This window comes from Taudactylus pleione, unplaced genomic scaffold, assembly GCF_031769625.1.
Source record: "Taudactylus pleione unplaced genomic scaffold, aTauple2 ptg001222l, whole genome shotgun sequence".
In the NCBI taxonomy this organism is placed as follows: Eukaryota; Metazoa; Chordata; class Amphibia; order Anura; family Myobatrachidae; genus Taudactylus; species Taudactylus pleione.
In genome coordinates this window covers 443870-468628 of record NW_028285622.1, presented here as the reverse complement: position 1 = coordinate 468628, position 24759 = coordinate 443870, and the positions used below count along the sequence as shown (strand labels likewise).

Sequence of the window (24759 nt, the reverse complement as noted above, 5' to 3'; positions counted from 1 at the left end):
GCATAGGCAATGTAGCAACCTTGATTAAGCGAGTAACAAGAGAATTCACTGCAGACGGAGTTTCCCACTTTTTGCAATGACTTGCAGGAAATGGATAACTAGACGCTAACCGTTTCTGCGGCTGGAACCTTTTACTAGGCGACTGCCAGGCCTCCGCCATATGATCAGTCAGCTGGTCAGCGAGAGGAAAAACAGCCAAAGTCACCCTTGCCTGCTTGAAATTTGGATACTTGGATTTAGGGGCCGGTGCGTCATCCTCTATATCAAGAATAGACCCCACTGCTCTCACCAATGCCGGCACATTAATGGAAGATTTTGTCTCCACTTCTCGGGCAGGGGAATCCGAATCAGAGTCCTCAGGAAATTCCCCCTCATCCGAGGACGCATCAGAGTCTGATAGCTGCGCAGACTGGGATGACATAACAGGGCGTTTAGACGCCTTCTGAGGCTTGTCACTCCGTAGCATAGATTGAAAGGCTGAAGATGAGGCCGCCAAACTCTGGACTGAACTGGAGAACACATCCACACATCCACCCATGGTGGTTGACCCGCCTGCGGGAGACCCTGGAAGTGATGACGGACTGCTTAGTCACCGGGGGAGACTGAATATACATAGGGAACCCCGTATATGGATTAACAGTCTGTGGCCCAGGGGGTTACTGCAATAAATGCGGTATACCCGGGGAATGGGGGATGGCTGTTTGGGGTACCCCCTATGGGGGAGAGCAGTCGGGACCGCCAGACGGTCCGCGATGAAAGCCAGCACCTGGGAAAACACCGCCCAAGGAGGATCCTGTCCCGAAGTTGGGGGGTTAGAGGGACCAGGTAACTTACGGCACGGCGTCTGCAGGAGTGCAGAGTGGGAGCCGCGGAGCGATCAACTTCCTCATCAGACATGACAAATATATATATATATATCACAATAGAGAAGCTCAGTGCTTGACTCCTGCGCACCCAGTATGCAGCACACAAGCCCACAAATATGGCAACGTGTGACACACAACCATATGTGACCGACCTCACAAATACATGAATTTATATAAGTGAGATCCAAGAAAAGCCCTTCCCCCACACACCTGTCAGGGCTGTAGGAGAAGGAAAGGGATAGGTATAGACTGACAGCAACGAGAAATAAAGCACAGTCAGCACTAGTAATAGTCACATACCATGCAGAGAGTTATACTCACTGCACCTTATCACTACAATCACCCTGCCCAGAGTCAGTGCCTGGGAGGGCTATAGTGCTGTGTACACTGTCCTTTAGCAGGGGAGAGGTACACAGGGGGACTGGTCCGCGCGCTGTCTGAGATCAGCGCTGCCACTGGGAGAAAAGATGGCCGCCGGAGACCTCAGAGGAGGAGTGGCCGAAGGAGGAATGCAGCTCAGCGTCGTCAGAGCCGAGCAGAAAGGCGCATTGAGCTGAGGGGAGGAGCCGCTAGACAGGGAAGGCTGCCTCCCCTGGCTAGCAATTAACCCCTGGGACGCCAGGTCCCGCTGCCGGCATTATTCCCTGGTGGTCTAGTGGTCCCGCGGGGTATACCTCCGGAGAGGGGGAGCCCGCCGCCACTGCTGGCGCCTCCGGTCTGTCCCCAGAGACCGGAGGCAGAAGACTGCAGCTACACACGCGGGTCACCGCAAGTGGTGACCCGCGTCTTACCTGATCCCCAGCGATCCGGCAGCAGTCTAGAGATTCCTCCAGAGTCCGGCTAGTACAGACTCTGGGGTCCCGCTGTGATCCCCAGATCTGTACTGGCGTCGCGGCGCCTGCGGGGTGTAGGAACGGCAGCTTGGACGTCCAATGGACAGTCAGACGCTGCCGCTCTGAAGAATTAGAATAAAGAAATAAAATTCAATTAAAAAAACTCTTAAAATAAGCTTAGGGGCTGCTAAGCAGCCCTTGCGCTAAGGGTGACCTGACGCCGGCCGGGCACCAACTAAAACTGAGGTGCCTGTGGCTCGGGGGCGAGCTATAGAGGAGGATGGACCCAGTGCATCCTGGGAGCAGCAAAAGCTTTAACTGCGTGGATCCAGATGCAGCTATACCCCAAGGTCAACCCTGTGGACCCCCTATGGACCATGAAGAAAAAAAATGTGTGTCGGCTATTTGTCCCTGTCGACCTGTTGTCTGTCTACCATCTGTTGTCAATCTATTGAGTGCCTCTCTAGACACTGTTGAGCTTCTATACCACACCCCGGCTCCCTATACTGCGGCGACATGCAGATTAGTCTTGCTGGTTACAGAAGTGTTAGTAGGATTGATAGGGTCTTTCCAATTTATAAAAGCCCATTAAATGTCATGTACCTTTTACATGTGATAAGCAGAGAACTAGGACAGAGATAGCACAGACAGCACATCCGTTATCATTACAACATCTCACATTCTGCCAGGACAAAGAAACCAATGCTCCCAGGAATGAACTTACCGGGGTCTGAGTCCAGGAGTCCAAGGTCAGGATGGGATCCGTACGTGAGCTGCGCTGGGTCCCAACGTCTGAGTTATGAGGGGGCTCAGTCTGGGTACTAGAGCACTGGAAGGATTTGGGAAAGAGCTGGTTCTCTGGTGTGGGTGGAAGGGGATGTGTTATGGTCGCCTCGGTCTGGGTACTGGAGCTTATGATTTGCGCAGGCTCCTGACATGACATCAGTGTTTGCGTTTCTGATTCAGGTGGTTGGTGGATGAGTAAATGGGTGGGTGACTGGGCAAGCTTCCCTGGACTGTCCATTACCCCAGAAGGGGTGGCAGAGTCATCAGTTCTCCCAGAATTCAAACGGAGCTCTGGTGAAATCTGTATCTCCGGGTTTGGCGATTGGTATTTGACCTCCAGGCGTCTCCTGGTGCCGTCACCCAGATTGCTGGAGGGTAAAGTGTGTACCTGATCCGGACACGATTGGTACAGGGCTTGTGGGTGAGACGGTGGATGGTTAAGTCCTTCAGGCCTCCTAGAACACTCCGTGTGGGTGCTGGAGCACATTAGTTCCTGACAGGTTTGGGATGGGACTTGTGAGTCTTGCTGAGATGGTGGATAATGGGGCTGTCCATGTTTCCTGGTCCCTTCTGTCTGGGTTCTGGAGCTCACGGTGAGTGGAGGATCCTGAGATGTTTGCTTGGCTGACTCACATGGGCGATCCAAGAAGAGGAGAACAATCTGGAGGAGACAAAAACATAAAATAAAGTTAGTGCTGTTACCACTCATTGCAGCAAGGAAGCCACCCAAGGGGGTATACTTACTAAGGTGAGAGTTTTTGGAAGTGGAGATATTGCCCATAGCAACCAATCAGCTTCTACTTATCATTTATCTAGCACTTTCTAGAAGATAATAGCTAGAATCTGATCGGTTGCTATGGGCAACATCTCCACTTCTAAAAACTCTCACTTAAGTAAATATTGATCTGATATTCTTCCCAAGCTTAAGGAGGATTTTCAGCTCCCAGGAACATGTGGTGTGCAGGATTCCTTTATTAGTGTATCCTATTACCCCCCGTTATATGTCTGGGAGCCCCGTTCCCCTCTCACTTCCCCCAATTGTATGCCCTTAGTCACCTGCTTGGCCACCCTCTGCAAGCTGTGGCATCCCGCGTGGCACTGGGAGACACTCTCAGAGGGCACACTGTCCAGGGAAAGCCCATTACTCTGCTCCCGGAAGTTGAGAACAATCTGCGGAATAACGGAAGAGTCAGAAAACGACATCGCTGTAAATACTGGAAGACAAGCAGAGAAATCCGGTTCTCACCGGGACCCTAAAGAAAGCGATTAGGAGCCCGGAGTAGATGTACGATTACCAGACTGAGGCTTTAGGTAAATTGCTCATTGCGTTCTAGTCCTTCATTAGGAGACACGGGGCTCAGTGCATGCATTTTGTGGATCCAATACACCTCTTTGTGCCATTGAGCACTGAGCACCATGGACCTTAAAGAAGGAAGATGCCACTTTATACAGGAACCACACCATGAGGTCACACATTCATTCCAATTCTATTAAAAGTGTCTTGTCATGATTGAAATGAGCGTCTTCTAGTGATCTTAGCAGGAGCTAAACTACCCCACCCTCAAACCATCAGGCCCTGCCCCTCAACGCAACCTACCTTGAAACAAAGTGTCCCCTATAAAGCACTGAAGCAGTCCTGCTGCCTGGCTCTCTGGCACTCCGTAAAGCATAACTATAATGAAGAACTATTACACGGAATGGGTATGAAGTCCCGGCAGCAGCTGAATATCCAGATGCCGGCAGCCCGAAGGGAGAAGATCCCAGCAGGGCAGGTAAGTACCCTATCCCTACCCCCCTCCTCCCCCTAACCTCCCCCCAGGGGTGTCTAACCCAAACCCCCCCTTACTGTACCCTACACCTAACCCTCCCGGAGGGGGGTGCCTAACCCTAACTTCCTGCCGGGGGTGCCTAACACTAACCCTCCCCCTAGGGGTGCCTAACACTAACCCTCCCCCTAGGGGTGCCTAACACTAACCTTCCCCCCCCCCCCCCCAAAATGTAACCCTACTGCCACGGCTAATGCTAAGGGCGCCCCTGACTTACCTCGTTCGGTCTGGCGTCCTCCGGCGTTCGGATTAAGATAGGCGTCAGTATTTTGTCGGGATTTGGAAGCCGGTTTTGAGACCGGCAGCATTGCGGCCACCGGTCTAATAACTACATCCCCTATTACGCAATCACTGTGTGCGATGGAGGATATATACGATAATAAAAAGAAAGTGAGAAGAGAGGAAACGATTACAAATGTGTCCTCATACATCTGACCTCCTTGCACGTTAAACAGCCCTCGGTAGTGCAGAGCGTCGTTTTGTGCGACTTTTTACCTTCAAATGCGTCATATTTGCACAGTGATGTGAATAGATAGCACAAGCAGCTTCTGCTGAGTACAATGATGCAGCATGCCTGTGTTCTCTGTGTGTGTGTGTGTGTGTGTGTGTACATGTGATGTGAATAGATAGCACAAGCAGCTTCTGCTGAGTACAATGATGCAGCATGCCTGTGTTCTGTGTGTGTGTGTGTGTACACATGTGATGTGAATAGATAGCACAAGCAGCTTCTGCTGAGTACAATGATGCAGCATGCCTGTGTTCTCTGTGTGTGTGTGTGTGTGTGTCTGTGTGTGTGTGTGTGTGTGTACACATGTGATGTGAATAGATAGCACAAGCAGCTTCTGCTGAGTACAATGATGCAGCATGCCTGTGTTCTGTGTGTGTGTACACATGTGATGTGAATAGATAGCACAAGCAGCTTCTGCTGAGTACAATGATGCAGCATGCCTATGTTCTGTGTGTGTGTGTGTGTGTGTGTGTGTGTGTGTGTGTGTGTGTGTGTGTGTGTACACATGTGATGTGAATAGATAGAACAAGCAGCTTCTGCTGAGTACAATGATGCAGCATGCCTGTGTTCTCGGTGTGTGTGTGTGTGTGTGTACATGTGATGTGAATAGATAGCACAAGCAGCTTCTGCTGAGTACAATGATGCAGCATGCCTGTGTTCTGTGTGTGTGTACACATGTGATGTGAATAGATAGCACATGCAGCTCCTGCTGAGTACAATGATGCAGCATGCCTGTGTTCTCTGTGTGTGTGTGTGTGTGTGTGTGTACACATGTGATGTGAATAGATAGCACATGCAGCTCCTGCTGAGTACAATGATGCAGCATGCCTGTGTTCTCTGTGTGTGTGTGTGTGTGTGTGTGTGTGTGTGTGTGTACACATGTGATGTGAATAGATAGCACATGCAGCTCCTGCTGAGTACAATGATGCAGCATGCCTGTGTTCTGGGAGTTCTGTGTGCTCCGGTATCAGGGACGTAGTGACAGTAAATAATCCCTACACAAATATTTGGTGCAAAACTAAACACAGACGTAAGATACACTGCGCAATTCTGTCCTTCTGGCTCTCACTGGACAACTCTTCCCATCATGCTCACCTGACCGACACCAGGCTGGGGGTGGAGTACTGCGGGCTCTGGGGTGCAGAGAGGAACCCGTGTCCCGATGTCGGCAGAGGAGATTCCGGCTTCGGGAGACTCGGAGGAGTCCGGGACCTGCAGCAACATACAGTAATGTGTAGACATGAATAACAGCCGCCAGGGCAGGAACTCTACAGATCAGACAGGGCCTGGTACCCGTGACAGACAACCAAACAATGAGTGATGCCTACTGCCCCAATGTCAGATTATTACACTGTATTTATTGATAAGGACGTAATGCCTAGTGCTACGGATATCGGTCTCCTAGCAAGGGCCTCCCCAAATACTATCCCGCTGTACGACCCAACATGCCACATCCCAGGGCGCATTTATCGCGATGGACCAAGCTTACGGCATCTATACTTAACTTTACAATATAGAGACACTGAGGGTTAGAAAATACTAATACAAAGGCTGCACCTTCTAATACTGAATGAACAATGGTACCAGCATGCAGGAGCGACTATATTACAGCATAACTGCGGCAACTTCACTAAAAGTGGTGACGCTCCGTATATGTAGTGCGATAATATCACGCTGGCCGGTCCGGCAGCTGATCGTATAGGTAATTATGTGCAATGTGCGTTACGTTAGAATTACAATAACAAGGAGACCATTACCTGTGTAGTCCTAGAGGTTCGGGATGCGGAGCGAGAGGTGCAGGGGGCTGCTGATGCCTGGGGGCCAGGGGCCGGTGACAAACCATCCGCCTGTAATCACATGTTGGGAGTGAATAGTACATGTTGCTATCCCATGGCTGTAGCGTGCGAGCAGCCGATCTGTAGTAACTGCCCTAGCGGGGGGCATGGGGTGTGGCAGGGGGGCTGGCAGACCATGGGTGTCACAGGGTCACCCTGCTCTCTGTTAGGGGAAAGCTGACACTGATCTGGAGCAGTGATGGTTAGAAAGGACAGGAAGGAGGAAAGATGGCCGGCCAGGGGTTGCCATGGAAACAATGGGGGCTCGCTTGGCAGCAGCAATCAGCACTGAGGGGGTAAAATGAGATCCTCTCGCTATGATTTATGATGTGAGGAGATGGACGTGCTCACAGCATTAGTGTATTAGGGGGAGACGCAGGAGCTGCTGGGAGAGGTTAGGTGATTAATACTCACATTAATATCATTACACCGAGATTCTCCTGCTCACTTACAGGGAATTAGTAGAAGTCAGGATTTTATTTTATTTTAATATTCTGAAATTATTATATATTGTTTTTTAACAACATTCTATGATGCAGGGGGCCTGATTCAGAGCCGCTCGTAAGCGGCCGCTCGTTCGCTCTGAGCGATGTTCGCACAACTGCGCATGCGTATGGGTCGTAATGCGCATGCGCAAAACAGTCATTGCGGTTGGAAATCGTGCGCTCGCAAAACAGCGAGGGGCTGCTAATTTGATTGACAGAATGTACAGTTTGTGGGTGGTAACAGGGGAAGGTGCTTGAAAACGGGGGAGTGGAGATCCGAACGCAGGCGTGTCTAACGGTCAAAACGGGCGTTTAATGGGAGTGCATAATTAGTAAAGCAGCGTCATCGACCACGTCACTGGGTTGTCTTTTAGCCTGAACTGCTCGCAGTGATAGCGGGAAGTAAATCCTACCACAAGCACTGCGAGCAGTTCAGATGCCTTTCGATGTTCCCGATTAATCTAATAAATAGCGGAGATGACGTGTGATGCGAACGGCAAAGGGGTATCTTTCCAAAATAGCGATCGCATTTTTCGTTCGCTCGCTCAGACATAGAGGCGTCAACAAACCGCAAAGAGCGAGCGCTCAATTTAAATAGCCGGCCCCTTTTTTTGGAACGACCGTCTGCAAATAGCGTCCGGGTCTGAATCAGGCCCAGAATTTTTACTGTAAGAGCCATCGGTGTAATTTTCTGTCACCGTCGCTGCCGTCATCCTGCAATGGCGCAGTAGTAATAAGACTGCCTCAAGGGGTACGATTCTCCCGCTCCCAATTCAGTGCGGCCATGAAATGTTGCGTCAGTATTAACGCTGCGTCCAGGTCTCTTCATATCATGTTTAAATGAGCCGTTATTTATCACCCCTGTACCAAGAGGTATCTCAAGAGCACTTTAAATCATAAAACACTTTAAAAATTGCAATAACTGCAGAAATCACACCCTAATGGCTGATGCATGCGCTGGTTTCCGCCAATCGCCATTTTCAGCATCATTTCAGTGACGCACGACCCAGCCACGCAACTTAATTTACTTTATTTCACATGAGACTGAAGTGAGTGAATCCGCAGCGGTAGGCAGGCGGCGCGGTCTTATTGCGGTATACGGAGGCCATTTTGCCGTTGCCATACAAATACTTTAGAAGTAATTCAGAGTTCTGTAATTCCCGTCATTGCCGGAGTATTATCTCCTAGTACTGCAGCGATAACTGTACATACATCGGCACTACGCACAGACTTTATCCCTGCATTCCCTGTGGATTTGTCTGGGAAGAAATGCTGGAACTTGTAGTCCATCTTTACAGCCACACATTACGCAGCGTACATTAAATCTTTGCAGTAATAGGATAAATGGATGAGACACCAGCCATGGTGGGATTAGCATTATCCGGGACACTTTGTTCTAGGGCTGGATTAGGTGAAAGGAATGAAAGTGTCTGGCCAGGAAACTATCACCACGTTACAGGGGCAACTTCACTAACCAGGAGGGGTTTACCCTGCCCCTAACAAGGATTTCATCCAGAGGGATATGAACGTGGGAGGGGTCCTGATTCGGAGACCGGGCACTAATAACTAACCCCTGACTGCGTCAGATTTAAAAATAAATCAATATAAAAATGGGTAATAACATGGCGTGATATGAAACGCCGTAACGGCGACAGTGGCGAATGACCGAGCTGGGGGTTGCATCAGTTCTAAAAAAAAAACAAAACACATTTAATTAGGACATTAAATAATATTCACTACCAGCGCTTCCTCCCGCAGCTCGCCACAGTTTACCGAACAATTATGTGTAAGACCCGTTTTTACTGCAGTAGGGTTAGAAGCTCAAACTGGAGTAACAGGTTTGCGGTCTCCTAAGTAACAAATGTTCGCTATAGATTGGAGGATTTGCACCTCGGGGCCGTCCTGTAAATGAATGTACTACGATCCACCATTTACGTGTCAATGTGTTTTAGACATGAGACCTGAGAGCGGAGTCACTTGCAGGTTACAATAGAGGGGGGTAAGGGAATACCCCCGTCCCATCATATTATAAGCACATAAACAGAACAAGGTCAGTCTCCACTGATGGGAACAGGCAGCGGCAGACACAGGGGGAAGCCCAGCGAGGATCACTTTATAAGACCCTTACAATTTACTTTCAGCCACAATATTTCTGATATAAACTTTCTAACCTAATCTATTAATCTAAACCAGTGACTGAGCATGTGGGACAGACGTCTACAGAAATATAGCAGAGTGCAGTGAGCAAAGTCTGAATATTGCCGTCCTCCCTCACCTGAGCTGTGTGCTCCAGGGCCTTGTCCGGTGGCCGCTCCGGGGGGCTGCTCGGAAAGAGAGTGGGCTCTGCTCCCTGCCGCAGGGTGCACTCGCCCGCTGGGTTCCTCTCCAAGGCGCCATCCTCAAAGTGCAATGAGCAGATGAAGTACTTCCCCGAGCTGCCCTGCTCTATATCCCGCCTGAGCTGAGTACGCTCCTGTCCAGAGGCTCCGCACAGACCAGCCCAGTGTTCTGCAGCCTCCGGCTGTGCTGGAAAAGGGTGGAAAGTGACTGAGCCGTCCGCCCCCTCTGAGCTGTTCCTGCAGCCATGAGCAGAGCACCGAGGCATCATGAACCTACGGACACGGAGAGGTGACAGGAGAACGGGGTTATATACACACATATATATATATATATACACACACACACACACACATACAAGACTAACTCATTACACTGGAAACAGATACACCACTGTGCCGCATGTGCAGATGGAAGGAGATCTAGATATTTACATCCAATAACAGTTCCCATTATGTTCACTGTGGTCTATGAGTATTGATGTGTGTGTCTCTGTGTGTGTGTGTCTCTGTGTGTGTGTCTCTGTGTGTGTGTCTCTGTGTGTGTGCCTGTGCGCCTGTGTGCCTGTGCGTCTGTGCGCCTGTGCGTCTGTGCGCCTGTGCGTCTGTGCGCCTGTGCGTGTGTTTATTAGTCTCTTGGCACTATGTAATGTAGGTCTGAAAGTAAAAATGTCGAAGTTTAAGCAGCAAAAAAGTGGACAGTGAGAAGGTCACAGGGTTACCTGGCGGTAATAATGGGCAGAGCATTGGGAGTACCGGCATTGCTATCAGTGAGTACTGTATATACAAAGAGGCTTGAGGCGTAGTAACGCATGTCAGTGGCTGTGAGGGGCTAGTCAGAGCAGCATGGAAGTCAGAGCGTCACAGAGCCGGGATGGGAAGTGCGCACTTAGAATAAGCGTGTAATGGGCGAGGAGACGGAATGGAGGGCTATTCGGGCAAGTGGATGCGTAAACACGATGCCGGGACTGAGATGGAACCACTGTCGCACGCTTCTTTTTCCCGATGGCTGATCCAATGGCTGCTGACGCCACTCCTGCCGCGGACGCCGGGAAGGACAAACTGCCGGGAGCGCAGCAGAGCTCCTCTGCCCATGTGCAGGCTTCAGCTGCAGATATAAACCCCCGAACCCGTGCGCTGGGGCGCAGAACGCAGTAACATCTGTAGCGCTCCTACATCATGGCGGCACCGGGAACTCCCCCTGCCTCCGATCATCCCAATTACAGCTCCTGAAATGCGGAATAAGACAGGCCGGAGTCTCAGAACGCTCTTCCCCAGAACTACAGATAACGCTGTAATGACGACAAGCGCAGCTGAACGCGCTGAGCCGACCATACAAACCGGTATCGCACATGGGAAATACACGGTCTGGCTCAGCGACCCATGAACTGCAACATGCTCCAACTCAAAGCCTCTGCACAGCGAGAGAAGCCTCAGGTTGTCATCGCCCCTCCCCCCGGGTGTCAGACACTAACGTGGTACCCAAATATAGGGCAGCACACGTCCTATTACAGGGACAACACTCACGCTAGACAGAATCCAGCACTAAGCAATTCTGCTCATCTAATAAATAGCGTAGAGAGCAGCAAGCGAGAGACACAAGCGCACGTTTCCCTCGGCTGAGACTTTGCCCCCAGTACAGGAGGCTCCTGGGTCGCACGCTGGCTCTGGAAGCATAATCTCATCCCACAACACACAATGAGAAGCTGTACTATGGCTCTCACCCATCGTATTAACACAGCAATAGGAATAAATGCTAAATCAAAGGGTCGGCGGCTTTAATAGACCGAGTCTTTAGTAAATCCACCCCAATATCATATGCACATTGACAAATACTCCTGTGCCTTATCCCGCACACCTCACCATAGTACCCTGCAAATCCAGGCAACCATGCCAGGTAAAAGTGGGCGCAGCATTACAGAACAGCATGGTGGGATTACAGTGTAACACACACACACACACACATATACATACACACACACACATACACACATATACATACACACACATACACACACACACATATACACACTTATCAATGAGTTTTAGCATTCACAATGAGTGATACACCTCGCTGCGTATGATAAATGGTGCTCCAGCCAATCAGCTCCCTCTGTCATTTTTCAAACAGATGACAGCTGGGAGCTGACTGGCTGGAGCACCATTACCGTACACAGCGAGGTGTATCACTCATTGATTAATGAGACCCACAGAATGCTACATCCCGGGCACCTGCCGCCGCCGCCGCCCCCCCCCCCTATAGTGCAGCTAATGAGCCTCCGGCTGCAGGGTGATATCAGAGGAGTCAATCTGCGCATAGCGCTCATGCATTGCAAAGTAGGACACTTGTCAGCAATGATAAATGCCCCCATTTGTGAGAGAGCAACACTGGCTGCAGTACAATGGGGGTGGGCAGCGACAGTCAGTACAGGCTGATTGCATGCTCTGTGGCCCACATTCTGCAACACATGGACAATCTCAAGAGGGGATCAGCTGTCGGATCCTCAAACAACAAGAATTATTATCCTTTATTTATATGGCGCCACAAGTGTACCGCAGCGCCTTACACAGTATATACACAAATAAGTGTACAAGATACCAGTGACTTACAGTACAGTACAGGACAAGGACACGGTATATACACAAATAAGTGTACAAGATACCAGTGACTTACAGTACAGTACAGGACAAGGACACGGTATATACACAAATAAGTGTACAAGATACCAGTGACTTACAGTACAGTACAGGACAAGGACACGGTATATACACAAATAAGTGTACAAGATACCAGTGACTTACAGTACAGGACAAGGACACGGTATATACACAAATAAGTGTACAAGATACCAGTGACTTACAGTACAGTACAGTACAAGGACACGGTATATACACCAATAAGTGTACAAGATACCAGTGACTTACAGTACAGTACAGTACAAGGACACGGTATATACACCAATAAGTGTACAAGATACCAGTGACTTACAGTACAGTACAGGACAAGGACACGGTATATACACAAATAAGTGTACAAGATACCAGTGACTTACAGTACAGTACAGTACAAGGACACGGTATATACACAAATAAGTGTACAAGATACCAGTGACTTACAGTACAGTACAGTACAAGGACACGGTATATACACAAATAAGTGTACAAGATACCAGTGACTTACAGTACAGTACAGTACAAGGACACGGTATATACACCAATAAGTGTACAAGATACCAGTGACTTACAGTACAGTACAGGACAAGGACACGGTATATACACAAATAAGTGTACAAGATACCAGTGCCTTACAGTACAGTACAGGACAAGGACACGGTATATACACAAATAAGTGTACAAGATACCAGTGACTTACAGTACAGTACAGGACAAGGACACGGTATATACACCAATAAGTGTACAAGATACCAGTGACTTACAGTACAGTACAGTACAAGGACACGGTATATACACAAATAAGTGTACAAGATACCAGTGACTTACAGTACAGGACAAGGACACGGTATATACACAAATAAGTGTACAAGATACCAGTGACTTACAGTACAGTACAGTACAAGGACACGGTATATACACAAATAAGTGTACAAGATACCAGTGACTTACAGTACAGTACAGGACAAGGACACGGTATATACACCAATAAGTGTACAAGATACCAGTGACTTACAGTACAGTACAGTACAAGGACACGGTATATACACAAATAAGTGTACAAGATACCAGTGACTTACAGTACAGTACAGGACAAGGACACGGTATATACACCAATAAGTGTACAAGATACCAGTGACTTACAGTACAGTACAGTACAAGGACACGGTATATACACAAATAAGTGTACAAGATACCAGTGACTTACAGTACAGGACAAGGACACGGTATATACACAAATAAGTGTACAAGATACCAGTGACTTACAGTACAGTACAGTACAAGGACACAGTATATACACAAATAAGTGTACAAGATACCAGTGACTTACAGTACAGTACAGTACAAGGACACGGTATATACACAAATAAGTGTACAAGATACCAGTGACTTACAGTACAGTACAGTACAAGGACACGGTATATACACAAATAAGTGTACAAGAAACCAGTGACTTACAGTACAGTACAGGACAAGGACACGGTATATACACAAATAAGTGTACAAGATACCAGTGACGTACAGTACAGTACAGGACAAGGACACGGTATATACACAAATAAGTGTACAAGATACCAGTGACTTACAGTACAGTACAGGACAAGGACACGGTATATACACAAATAAGTGTACAAGATACCAGTGACTTACAGTACAGTACAGGACAAGGACACGGTATATACACAAATAAGTGTACAAGATACCAGTGACTTACAGTACAGTACAGGACAAGGACACAGTATATACACAAATAAGTGTACAAGATACCAGTGACTTACAGTACAGTACAGGACAAGGACACGGTATATACACAAATAAGTGTACAAGAAACCAGTGACTTACAGTACAGTACAGGACAAGGACACGGTATATACACAAATAAGTGTACAAGATACCAGTGCCTTACAGTACAGTACAGGACAAGGACACGGTATATACACAAATAAGTGTACAAGAAACCAGTGACTTACAGTATAGTACAGGACAAGGACACGGTATATACACAAATAAGTGTACAAGATACTAGTGACTTACAGTACATTACAGGACAAGGACACGGTATATACACAAATAAGTGTACAAGATACTAGTGACTTACAGTACAGTACAGGACAAGGACACGGTATATACACAAATAAGTGTACAAGATACTAGTGACTTACAGTACAGTACAGGACAAGGACACGGTATATACACAAATAAGTGTACAAGAAACCAGTGACTTACAGTACAGTACAGGACACGGTATATACACAAATAAGTGTACAAGATACCAGTGACTTACAGTACAGTACAGGACACGGTATATACACAAATAAGTGTACAAGATACCAGTGACTTACAGTACAGTACAGTACAAGGACACGGTATATACACAAATAAGTGTACAAGAAACCAGTGACTTACAGTACAGTACAGGACAAGGACACGGTATATACACAAAAGTGTACAAGATACCAGTGACTTACAGTACAGTACAGGACAAGGACACGGTATATACACAAATAAGTGTACAAGATACCAGTGACTTACAGTACAGTACAGGACAAGGACACGGTATATACACAAATAAGTGTACAAGAAACCAGTGACTAACAGTACAGTACAGGACAAGGACACGGTATATACACAAATAAGTGTACAAGAAACCAGTGACTTACAGTACAGTACAGTACAAGGACACGGTATATACACAAATAAGTGTACAAGATACCAGTGACTTACAGTACAGTACAAGGACATGGTATATACACAAATAACTGTACAAGATACCAGTGACTTACAGTACAGTACAGTACAAGGACACGGTATATACACCAATAAGTGTACAAGATACCAGTGACTTACAGTACAGTACAGTACAAGGACACGGTATATACACCAATAAGTGTACAAGAAACCAGTGACTTACAGTACAGTGCAGGACAAGGACACGGTATATACACAAATAAGTGTACAAGATACCAGTGACTTACAGTACAGTACAGAACAAGGACACGGTATATACACAAATAAGTGTACAAGATACCAGTGACTTACAGTACAGTACAGGACAAGGACACGGTATATACACAAATAAGTGTACAAGATACCAGTGACTTACAGTACAGTACAGGACAAGGACACGGTATATACACAAATAAGTGTACAAGATACCAGTGACTTACAGTACAGTACAGGACAAGGACACGGTATATACACAAATAAGTGTACAAGATACCAGTGACTTACAGTACAGGACAAGGACACGGTATATACACAAATAAGTGTACAAGATACCAGTGACTTACAGTACAGTGCAGGACAAGGACACGGTATATACACAAATAAGTGTACAAGATACCAGTGACTTACAGTACAGTACAGAACAAGGACACGGTATATACACAAATAAGTGTACAAGATACCAGTGACTTACAGTACAGTACAGGACAAGGACACGGTATATACACAAATAAGTGTACAAGATACCAGTGACTTACAGTACAGTACAGGACAAGGACACGGTATATACACAAATAAGTGTACAAGATACCAGTGACTTACAGTACAGTACAGGACAAGGACACGGTATATACACAAATAAGTGTACAAGATACCAGTGACTTACAGTACAGGACAAGGACACGGTATATACACAAATAAGTGTACAAGATACCAGTGACTTACAGTACAGTACAGTACAAGGACACGGTATATACACCAATAAGTGTACAAGAAACCAGTGACTTACAGTACAGGAAAGGACAAGGGCCCTCATTCAGAGCCGCTCGTTAGCGGCAGTACGCTCGTTCCGAGCGATGTTTGCACATCTGCGCATGCGTACGGTTTTTAGTACGCATGCGCGAACCAGTCAGTGCGGCCAAAAATCGTTTGTACGCTATATAGCGAGTGCCTGCTATTTTGAGTGACAGAATGAGGCGTATGTGGGTGGCAACAGGGGAAGGTGCTTGAAAATGGGGAGTGGAGATCCGAACGCAGGCGTGCTTAAAGGTCAAAACGGGCGTTTTATGGGTGTGTATATTTAATACAGCAGCGTCATTGACCACGTCACTGGGTTATTTTATAGCCAGAACTGCTCGCAAATTTGTGGTAGCAAACACCAACCACAAGAATAGCGAGCAGTTCATACGCTGGTCGATGTACTCGATTAATCTAATAAATAGCGGACATGACGTATGGTGCGAGCGGCCAGGGGGCGTTTTTAACAAATAAACGAGCGTATGTTTTGCTCGCTCGTTCAGACTTAGAGGTGTGAACAGACTGCAATTTGCGAACGGATCATTTGAATAGCCACCCCTTGTTTTTGAACGAACGACCGCAAATAGCGAACGGCTCTGAATGAGGGCCAAGGACACGGTATATACACAAATAAGTGTACAAGAAACCAGTGACTTACAGTACAGGACAAGGACACGGTATATACACAAATAAGTGTACAAGATACCAGTGACTTACAGTACAGTACAGGACAAGGACACGGTATATACACAAATAAGTGTACAAGATACCAGTGACTTACAGTACAGTACAGGACAAGGACACGGTATATACACAAATAAGTGTACAAGATACCAGTGACTTACAGTACAGGACAAGGACACGGTATATACACAAATAAGTGTACAAGATACCATTGACTTACAGTACAGTACAGGACAAGGACACGGTATATACACAAATAAGTGTACAAGATACCAGTGACTTACAGTACAGTACAGTACAGGACACGGTATATACACAAATAAGTGTACAAGAAACCAGTGACTTACAGTACAGTACAGGACAAGGACACGGTATATACACAAATAAGTGTACAAGAAACCAGTGACTTACAGTACAGTACAGGACAAGGACACGGTATATACACAAATAAGTGTACAAGAAACCAGTGACTTACAGTACAGTAACGGAAAAGGACACGGTATATACACAAATAAGTGTACAAGATACCAGTGACTTACAGTACAGTACAGGACAAGGACACGGTATATACACAAATAAGTGTACAAGAAACCAGTAACGTACAGTACAGGACAAGGACACGGTATATACACAAATAAGTGTACAAGAAACCAGTGACTTACAGTACAGTACAGGACAAGGACACGGTATATACACAAATAACTGTACAAGATACCAGTGACGTACAGTACAGGACAAGGACACGGTATATACACAAATAAGTGTACAAGAAACCAGTGACTTACAGTACAGTACAGGACAAGGACACGGTATATACACAAATAAGTGTACAAGATACCAGTGACTTACAGTACAGTACAGGACAAGGACACGGTATATACACAAATAAGTGTACAAGATACCAGTGACTTACAGTACAGTACAGGACAAGGACACGGTATATACACAAATAAGTGTACAAGATACCAGTGACTTACAGTACAGTACAGTACAGGACAAGGACACAGTATATACACAAATAAGTGTACAAGAAACCAGTGACTTACAGTACAGGACAAGGACACAGTATATACACAAATAAGTGTACAAGAAACCAGTGACTTACAGTACAGGACAAGGACACAGTATATACACAAATAAGTGTACAAGATACCAGTGACTTACAGTACAGTACAGGACAAGGACACGGTATATACACAAATAAGTGTACAAGATACCAGTGACTTACAGTACAGTACAGTACAAGGACACGGTATATACACAAATAAGTGTACAAGATACCAGTGACTTACAGTACAGTACAGGACAAGGACACGGTATATACACAAATAAGCGTACAAGAAACCAGTGACTTACAGTACAGTACAGGACAAGGACACGGTATATACACAAATAAGTGTACAAGATACCAGTGACTTACAGTACAGTACAGGACAAGGACACGGTATATACACCAATAAGTGTACAAGAAACCAGTGACTTACAGTACAGTACAGGACAAGGACACGGTATATACACCAATAAGTGTACAAGAAACCAGTGACTTACAGTACAGTACAGGACAAGGACACGGTATATACACAAATAAGTGTACAAGATACCAGTGACTTACAGTACAGTACAGGACAAGGACACGGTATATACACAAATAAGTTTACAAGATACCAGTGACTTACAGTACAGTACAGTACAGGACAAGGACACGGTATATACACAAATAAGTGTACAAGATACCAGTGACTTACAGTACAGTGCAGGACAAGGACACGGTATATACACAAATAAGTGTACAAGATACCAGTGACTTACAGTACAGTACAGGACAAGGACACGGTATATACACAAATAAGTGTACAAGATACCAGTGACTTACAGTACAGTGCAGGACATGGACACGGTATATACACAAATAAGTGTACAAGAAACCAGTGACTTACAGTACAGTACAGGACAAGGACACGGTATATACAAAGCGTTCCCGCTAGGCTGTTTTAACGGGGCGCGGCGCCCTGCCCTCCAGGAGGAGGGCAAAAAGCGCCCTGCCCTAACAGCCTGCGGGAGCCGTTCTCACCCGCGGGACGCAGTGTCCCGCGGGTGGACAAACATGCGGTGACCCGGTCACCGCCGGAGAATAGACGCCGGGCGCATGCGCCCGGCATCTATTCTCCCTTTCTGCAGCGCTTGGGGGCTGCGCGGCATGTCCGGAAGCGCCGGACACGCCCCCACGTATGCCGAAAAGGGGACGCGTCTTATAGACACGCCCCCTTTTCATAACCTTCGGCGCGCGCACAAGATTGCCCTCTCTAACTCCGGCGCCCTGCCTGCCGCCGGAGCTAGAGGGAACACTATATACATTGCTGCACTAGTGATCAGAACACTCACATACACAGAAGGGAGCCAGCAACCAAGTGTTAGGTGCCCAAGTGAGGGAAGAGGGCCCTGCTCGTGAGATCTTACAGAATAACACACAGCACTAATATGACGTCACAGAATAACACACAGCACTAATATGACGCCACAGAATAACACACAGCACTAATATGACGCCACAGAATAACACACAGCACTAATATGACGCCACAGAATAAGGCACAGCACTAATATGACGCCACAGAATAAGGCACAGCACTAATATGACGTCACAGTATAACACACAGCACTAATATGAAGTCACAGAATAACGCACAGCACTAATATGACGCCACAGAATAACACACAGCACTAATATGACGCCACAGAATAAGGCACAGCACTAATATGACGTCACAGTATAACACACAGCACTAATATGATGTCACAGAATAACGCACAGCACTAATATGACGCCACAGAATAACACACAGCACTAATATGACGCCACAGAATAACACACAGCACTAATATGACGCCACAGAATAACACACAGCACTAATATGACGCCACAGAATAACACACAGCACTAATATGACGTCACAGAATAACACACAGCACTAATATGACGCCACAGAATAAGGCACAGCACTAATATGACGCCACAGTATAACACACAGCACTAATATGACGCCACAGAATAACACACAGCACTAATATGACGCCACAGTATAACACACAGCACTAATATGACGCCACAGAATAACACACAGCACTAATATGACGCCACAGAATAACACACAGCACTAATATGACGCCACAGTATAACACACAGCACTAATATGACGTCACAGAATAACGCACAGCACTAATATGACGCCACAGTATAACACACAGCACTAATATGACACCACAGAATAACACACCATCAAAATTGTTCCATATAAACTCAAGAACTATTGGAAAGATTCTGATCGGATTTTCACTGAAATATTTCTTGAGATCCTCCGAGTAACACAGGACACACACCCCAATCCTAGCTCCTCACACAGGACACACACCCCAATCCTAGCTCCTCACACAGGACACACACCCCAATCCTAGCTCCTCACACAGGACACACACCCCAATCCTAGCTCCTCACACAGGACACACACCCCAATCCTAGCTCCTCACACAGGACACACACCCCAATCCTAGCTCCTCACACAGGACACACACCCCAATCCTAGCTGACACACACACCCCAATCCTAGCTCCTCACACAGGACACACACACCCCAATCCTAGCTCCTCACACAGGACACACACACCCCAATCCTAGCTCCTCACACAGGACACACACACCCCAATCCTAGCTCCTCACACAGGACACACACCCCCCAATCCTAGCTCCTCACACAGGACACACACCCCCCAATCCTAGCTCCTCACACAGGACACACACCCCAATCCTAGCTCCTCACACAGGACACACACCCCAATCCTAGCTCCTCACACAGGACACACACCCCAATCCTAGCTCCTCACACAGGACACACACCCCAATCCTAGCTCCTCACACAGGACACACACCCCAATCCTAGCTGACACACACACCCCAATCCTAGCTCCTCACACAGGACACACACACCCCAATCCTAGCTCCTCACACAGGACACACACACCCCAATCCTAGCTCCTCACACAGGACACACACCCCCCAATCCTAGCTCCTCACACAGGACACACACCCCCCAATCCTAGCTCCTCACACAGGACACACACCCCCCAATCCTAGCTCCTCACACAGGACACACACCCCCCAATCCTAGCTCCTCACACAGGACACACACCCCAATCCTAGCTCCTCACACAGGACACACACCCCAATCCTAGCTCCTCACACAGGACACACACCCCAATCCTAGCTCCTCACACAGGACACACACCCCAATCCTAGCTCCTCACACAGGACACACACCCCAATCCTAGCTCCTCACACAGGACACACACCCCAATCCTAGCTCCTCACACAGGACACACACCCCAATCCTAGCTCCTCACACAGGACACACACCCCAATCCTAGCTCCTCACACCGGACACACACACCCCAATCCTAGCTCCTCACACCGGACACACACACCCCAATCCTAGCTCCTCACACCGGACACACACACCCCAATCCTAGCTCCTCACACAGGACACACACCCCAATCCTAGCTCCTCACACAGGACACACACCCCAATCCTAGCTCCTCACACAGGACACACACCCCAATCCTAGCTCCTCACACAGGACACACACCCCAATCCTAGCTCCTCACACAGGACACACACCCCAATCCTAGCTCCTCACACAGTAGACACACCAATCCTAGCTCCTCACACAGGACACACACCCCAATCCTTGCTCCTCACACAGGACACACACCCCAATCCTAGCTCCTCACACAGGACACACACAAAACCGCAAGTTAACCTAACCAGTTTTGGAGAGACGAGGGCGGCCCAAGATATGTTTGTGTCCTGCGAGTCGTATGATCCCGCACAGTCACTGCCGAGGCTCGGAGTCTACGCCCCGTCACACTGAGCGCCCCGTATAGTGCCTGCTACGTGGCGTGCTAGAAGTTGGCACAGTGGGTCTGCGCTTCTTGGCTCCGGGTGCGCTGCCCAAAGCTCAGCGCCCTTATTGTGTCTCTTCTCCCTGTTTGTTTCCTGGCGCCGGCCGCGCAGGACCTGTGCCCCTCATAAGCCTCTACCATTTGGATGTTTACTGACCGCTGCTGGGGCTGTATCCACCCAGCCCCCAATAGTGTGGGGGCAACGACAGGTAGGCACTGCTAGTCTAAGGCTGCGTACACACGTAAAGATTTTCTGTCCAACCATCCAACTAATTGATTGGCTGGAATGAAAATCTGGTAACATATGGGATTAATTGATTATCAGCAATTTGCTCCCATATGCCGGAAAATGGACAAAAACTGTTGTTAGAACAAATTGTTTAGATCAAACATTTAACAAACTTGTCTGACGCCATTTTCATCTGTTTTCTGGCATTTAGGAGCAAATTGCTGATTATCAGTTACTCCCATACGTTACCAGATTTTCATTCCAACCAACTAGTTGGCTGGTTGGACAGAAAATCTTTACATGTGTACCCAGCTTAAACATACTGTATAAAGTGCCCCTTGTGGCAGATACAGAGATGCATGAAAGTCAGCGGTGATTATATGCGCAATGCATGCACAGCACTAACGGCGGATATTCACCTACACGTCCGCACCAACACTATGATTCTGCTTGTTCAAATATCCACAGAATCAGCGCACCAACTCTATCCCTCGTGCAAGAGATGCGACGGATGTCTGCGTACGCACAACTCAGCACAGCCCGCAATTCCGGCTACACACCCACACTCAGCGTGGTCTATGTGCAAGAATCCCCTTACCATCCTATTCCACCCATTCAGCAGCAGTTGTATTGTCTGTATTAGAGTGTACGGAGCAAGTGCGGAGCCATTACTGAAGCATTCGTCCACAACTAAGGACTGCGTTTTCTGTGCTGCTATACGGAGCAGCGATGGGTGTTCTGCCCAGGACAATGCTATTTCTACCCGTGTGACCGATCAGAGCTGGGAGCATACAGAGGCAAGGAACACGTGCTGGCAGCAGGGAGTGCAGATGATGGGTGTTATGGCGCTGACAGTAAAGGGACCCTTACCCAGGCACGGGATGAAAGGTGGGAGTGCAGGGGCCCCAGATAATGGATGCTGTCAGGAGGCCGCGCAGCCTCAAGAGGTTACATGGGGGTGCTGGCAGAAAGAGTCACAGTCTCAGGTGTTTGATCTGTCAGTAGCCTCTGCCCCTGGATGTATGGTGGGGAGTCAAAGCATGGGAAGTTAAGGTGATTAAGCTGGGGTACTGTCAACAAGGGGAGCAGTCTCATGTACTGGACATATGGGATGTATGGTGTGGGGGAACAGAGCCTAGGTGACAGATGTTCAGGTGCTGTCAACAGGAGAGGGTGGATGTCGGGGTGCTGTCAGCAGGAGTGGGGAGGTGGGTGTTGTGGTGCTGTCAGCAGGAGTGGGGAGGTGGGTGTTGGGGTGCTGTCAGCAGGAGTGGGGAGGTGGGTGTTGGGGTGCTGTCAGGTACAGAATGTGAAGTGGGAGGAGCAGAGGCCCTGGTGGTAAATATCGGGGTGCTGTCAGCAAGAGGGGGTGGATGTCAGGGTGCTGTCAGCAAGAGGGGGTGGATGTTGGGGTGATGGCAGCAGGAGGGGGTAGATGTTGGGGTGACGGCAGCAGGAGGGGGTAGATGTTGGGGTGACGGCAGCAGGAGGGGGTAGATATTGGGGTGACGGCAGCAGGAGGGGGTAGATGTTGGGGTGACGGCAGCAGGAGGGGGTAGATGTTGGGGTGACGGCAGCAGGAGGGGGTAGATGTTGGGGTGACGGCAGCAGGAGGGGGTAGATGTTGGGGTGACGGCAGCAGGAGGGGGTAGATGTTGGAGTGATGGCAGCAGGAGGGTACTCTGCTCCTCCCAATACACAGAATGTGTATTGGGAGGAGCAGAGGCCCGGCTGGTAAATGTTGGGGTGCTGTCGGCAGGAGGGGGTGGATGTCGGGATGCTGTCGGCAGGAGGGGGTGGATGTCGGGGTGCTTTCGGCAGGAGGGGGTGGATGTCGGGGTGCTTTCGGCAGGAGGGGGTGGATGTCGGGGTGCTGAAGGTAGGAGGCGGTGAATGTCGGGGTGCTGTCGGCAGGAGTGGGTGAATGTCGGGGTGCTGTCGGCAGGAGGGGTGGATGTCGGCAGGAGGGGGTGGATGTCGGGGTGCTGTCAGCAGGAGGGGGTGGATGTCGGGGTGCTGTTGGCAGGAGGGGGTGGATGTCGGGGTGCTGTCCGCTAGAGGCAGTGGATATTGGGTGCTGTCAGGTACAGGATGTGTAGTGGGTGGAGCAGAGGCCCAGGTGATGAATGTTGGGGTGCTCCCGGCAGGGGGAAGTTTATGTCGGGTTACCGGCCCCCGGGGGAAACATACCTCGCTCAGACATGCTGCCTCCAGCGCTCGGGGCGGCCGGATTGGGGTGTCCGTCCTTTTGTCTCCGCTCCCCGGGCCTGGGAATGGTGGGGAGTGTGAGGAGGACACAGGAAGTGGGAGGAGAGAGGGGAGAAGGCCGGCAGAGGGGCAGTCACACACCTCACAGCCAGCCCCCAATCACCAGCCTCCCAGCACACGGATCATTCCCCTCATTCCATGCCCGGGGGGCTGCCAGGGAAGGGGGGAGAGCCGCCGCAATGCATTATTGGGAGCTGTAGTTCTCGGGGAGCAGGAGCTGCAGGGGGAGCGGCGCGATGAAACTACAACTCCCGTCTACCCCTGCGCCGCGCTCTGCTAGATATAGTGCACTGGGGTGGTACAGAGCCTACAGGGAGGAGGGGAGCAGGTCCTGGGTGTCGGAAGCAGTCACAGCTGGACCCAGGGGTAGGTCCTGGGTGTCGGAGGCAGTCACAGCTGGGCCCAGGGGCAGATCCTGGGCGTAAGAGGCAGTCACAGCTGGAGAAAGGGGCAGGTCCTGGGTGCCAGAGGTACTTAGAGCTGGGCACAGGGAGGGCAGGTCAGGAGTGTCAGAGGCAGTTATAGCTGGGGACAGGGGTAGGTCCTGAGTGCCAGAGGCACTTACAGCTGGGCCCAGGGAGGGCAGGTCAGGGGTGTCCGAGGCAGCCATAGCTGGGCATTAGTTCTGCCATGTACACATGCATAGGCCAACACAGTGATGTGCACAGCGCACACTGCAGCCAGTGGGCCTGATTCAGAGATGCACATTCATCCGATGACCGTACATCTCCGATG

General features: G+C 48.7%; 1 protein-coding gene across 11 annotated transcripts in view; it reads right to left on the bottom strand.

The window, feature by feature from the left end:
• Nucleotides 1-24147, bottom strand: part of LOC148451010 (uncharacterized) — a 130604-nt gene extending 106457 nt beyond the window's left edge. For 5 of the 11 annotated variants that reach the window (XM_088462382.1, XM_088462385.1, XM_088462384.1 and 2 more), the window contains exons 1-6: nt 23947-24147; nt 9415-9751; nt 6577-6666; nt 5915-6031; nt 3542-3655; nt 2424-3146 (exon numbers count right to left, since the gene is read on the bottom strand). In XM_088462382.1, coding sequence (XP_088318508.1) covers nt 2424-3146; nt 3542-3655; nt 5915-6031; nt 6577-6666; nt 9415-9747 — 1377 coding nt within the window. In that variant the 5' untranslated portion in view covers nt 9748-9751; nt 23947-24147. The remainder of the gene's footprint in view (nt 1-2423; nt 3147-3541; nt 3656-5914; nt 6032-6576; nt 6667-9414; nt 9752-23946) is intronic. The other 6 variants (XM_088462383.1, XM_088462391.1, XM_088462389.1 and 3 more) reach the window with 2 other exon arrangements.
• Nucleotides 24148-24759: the final 612 nt, after the last annotated feature.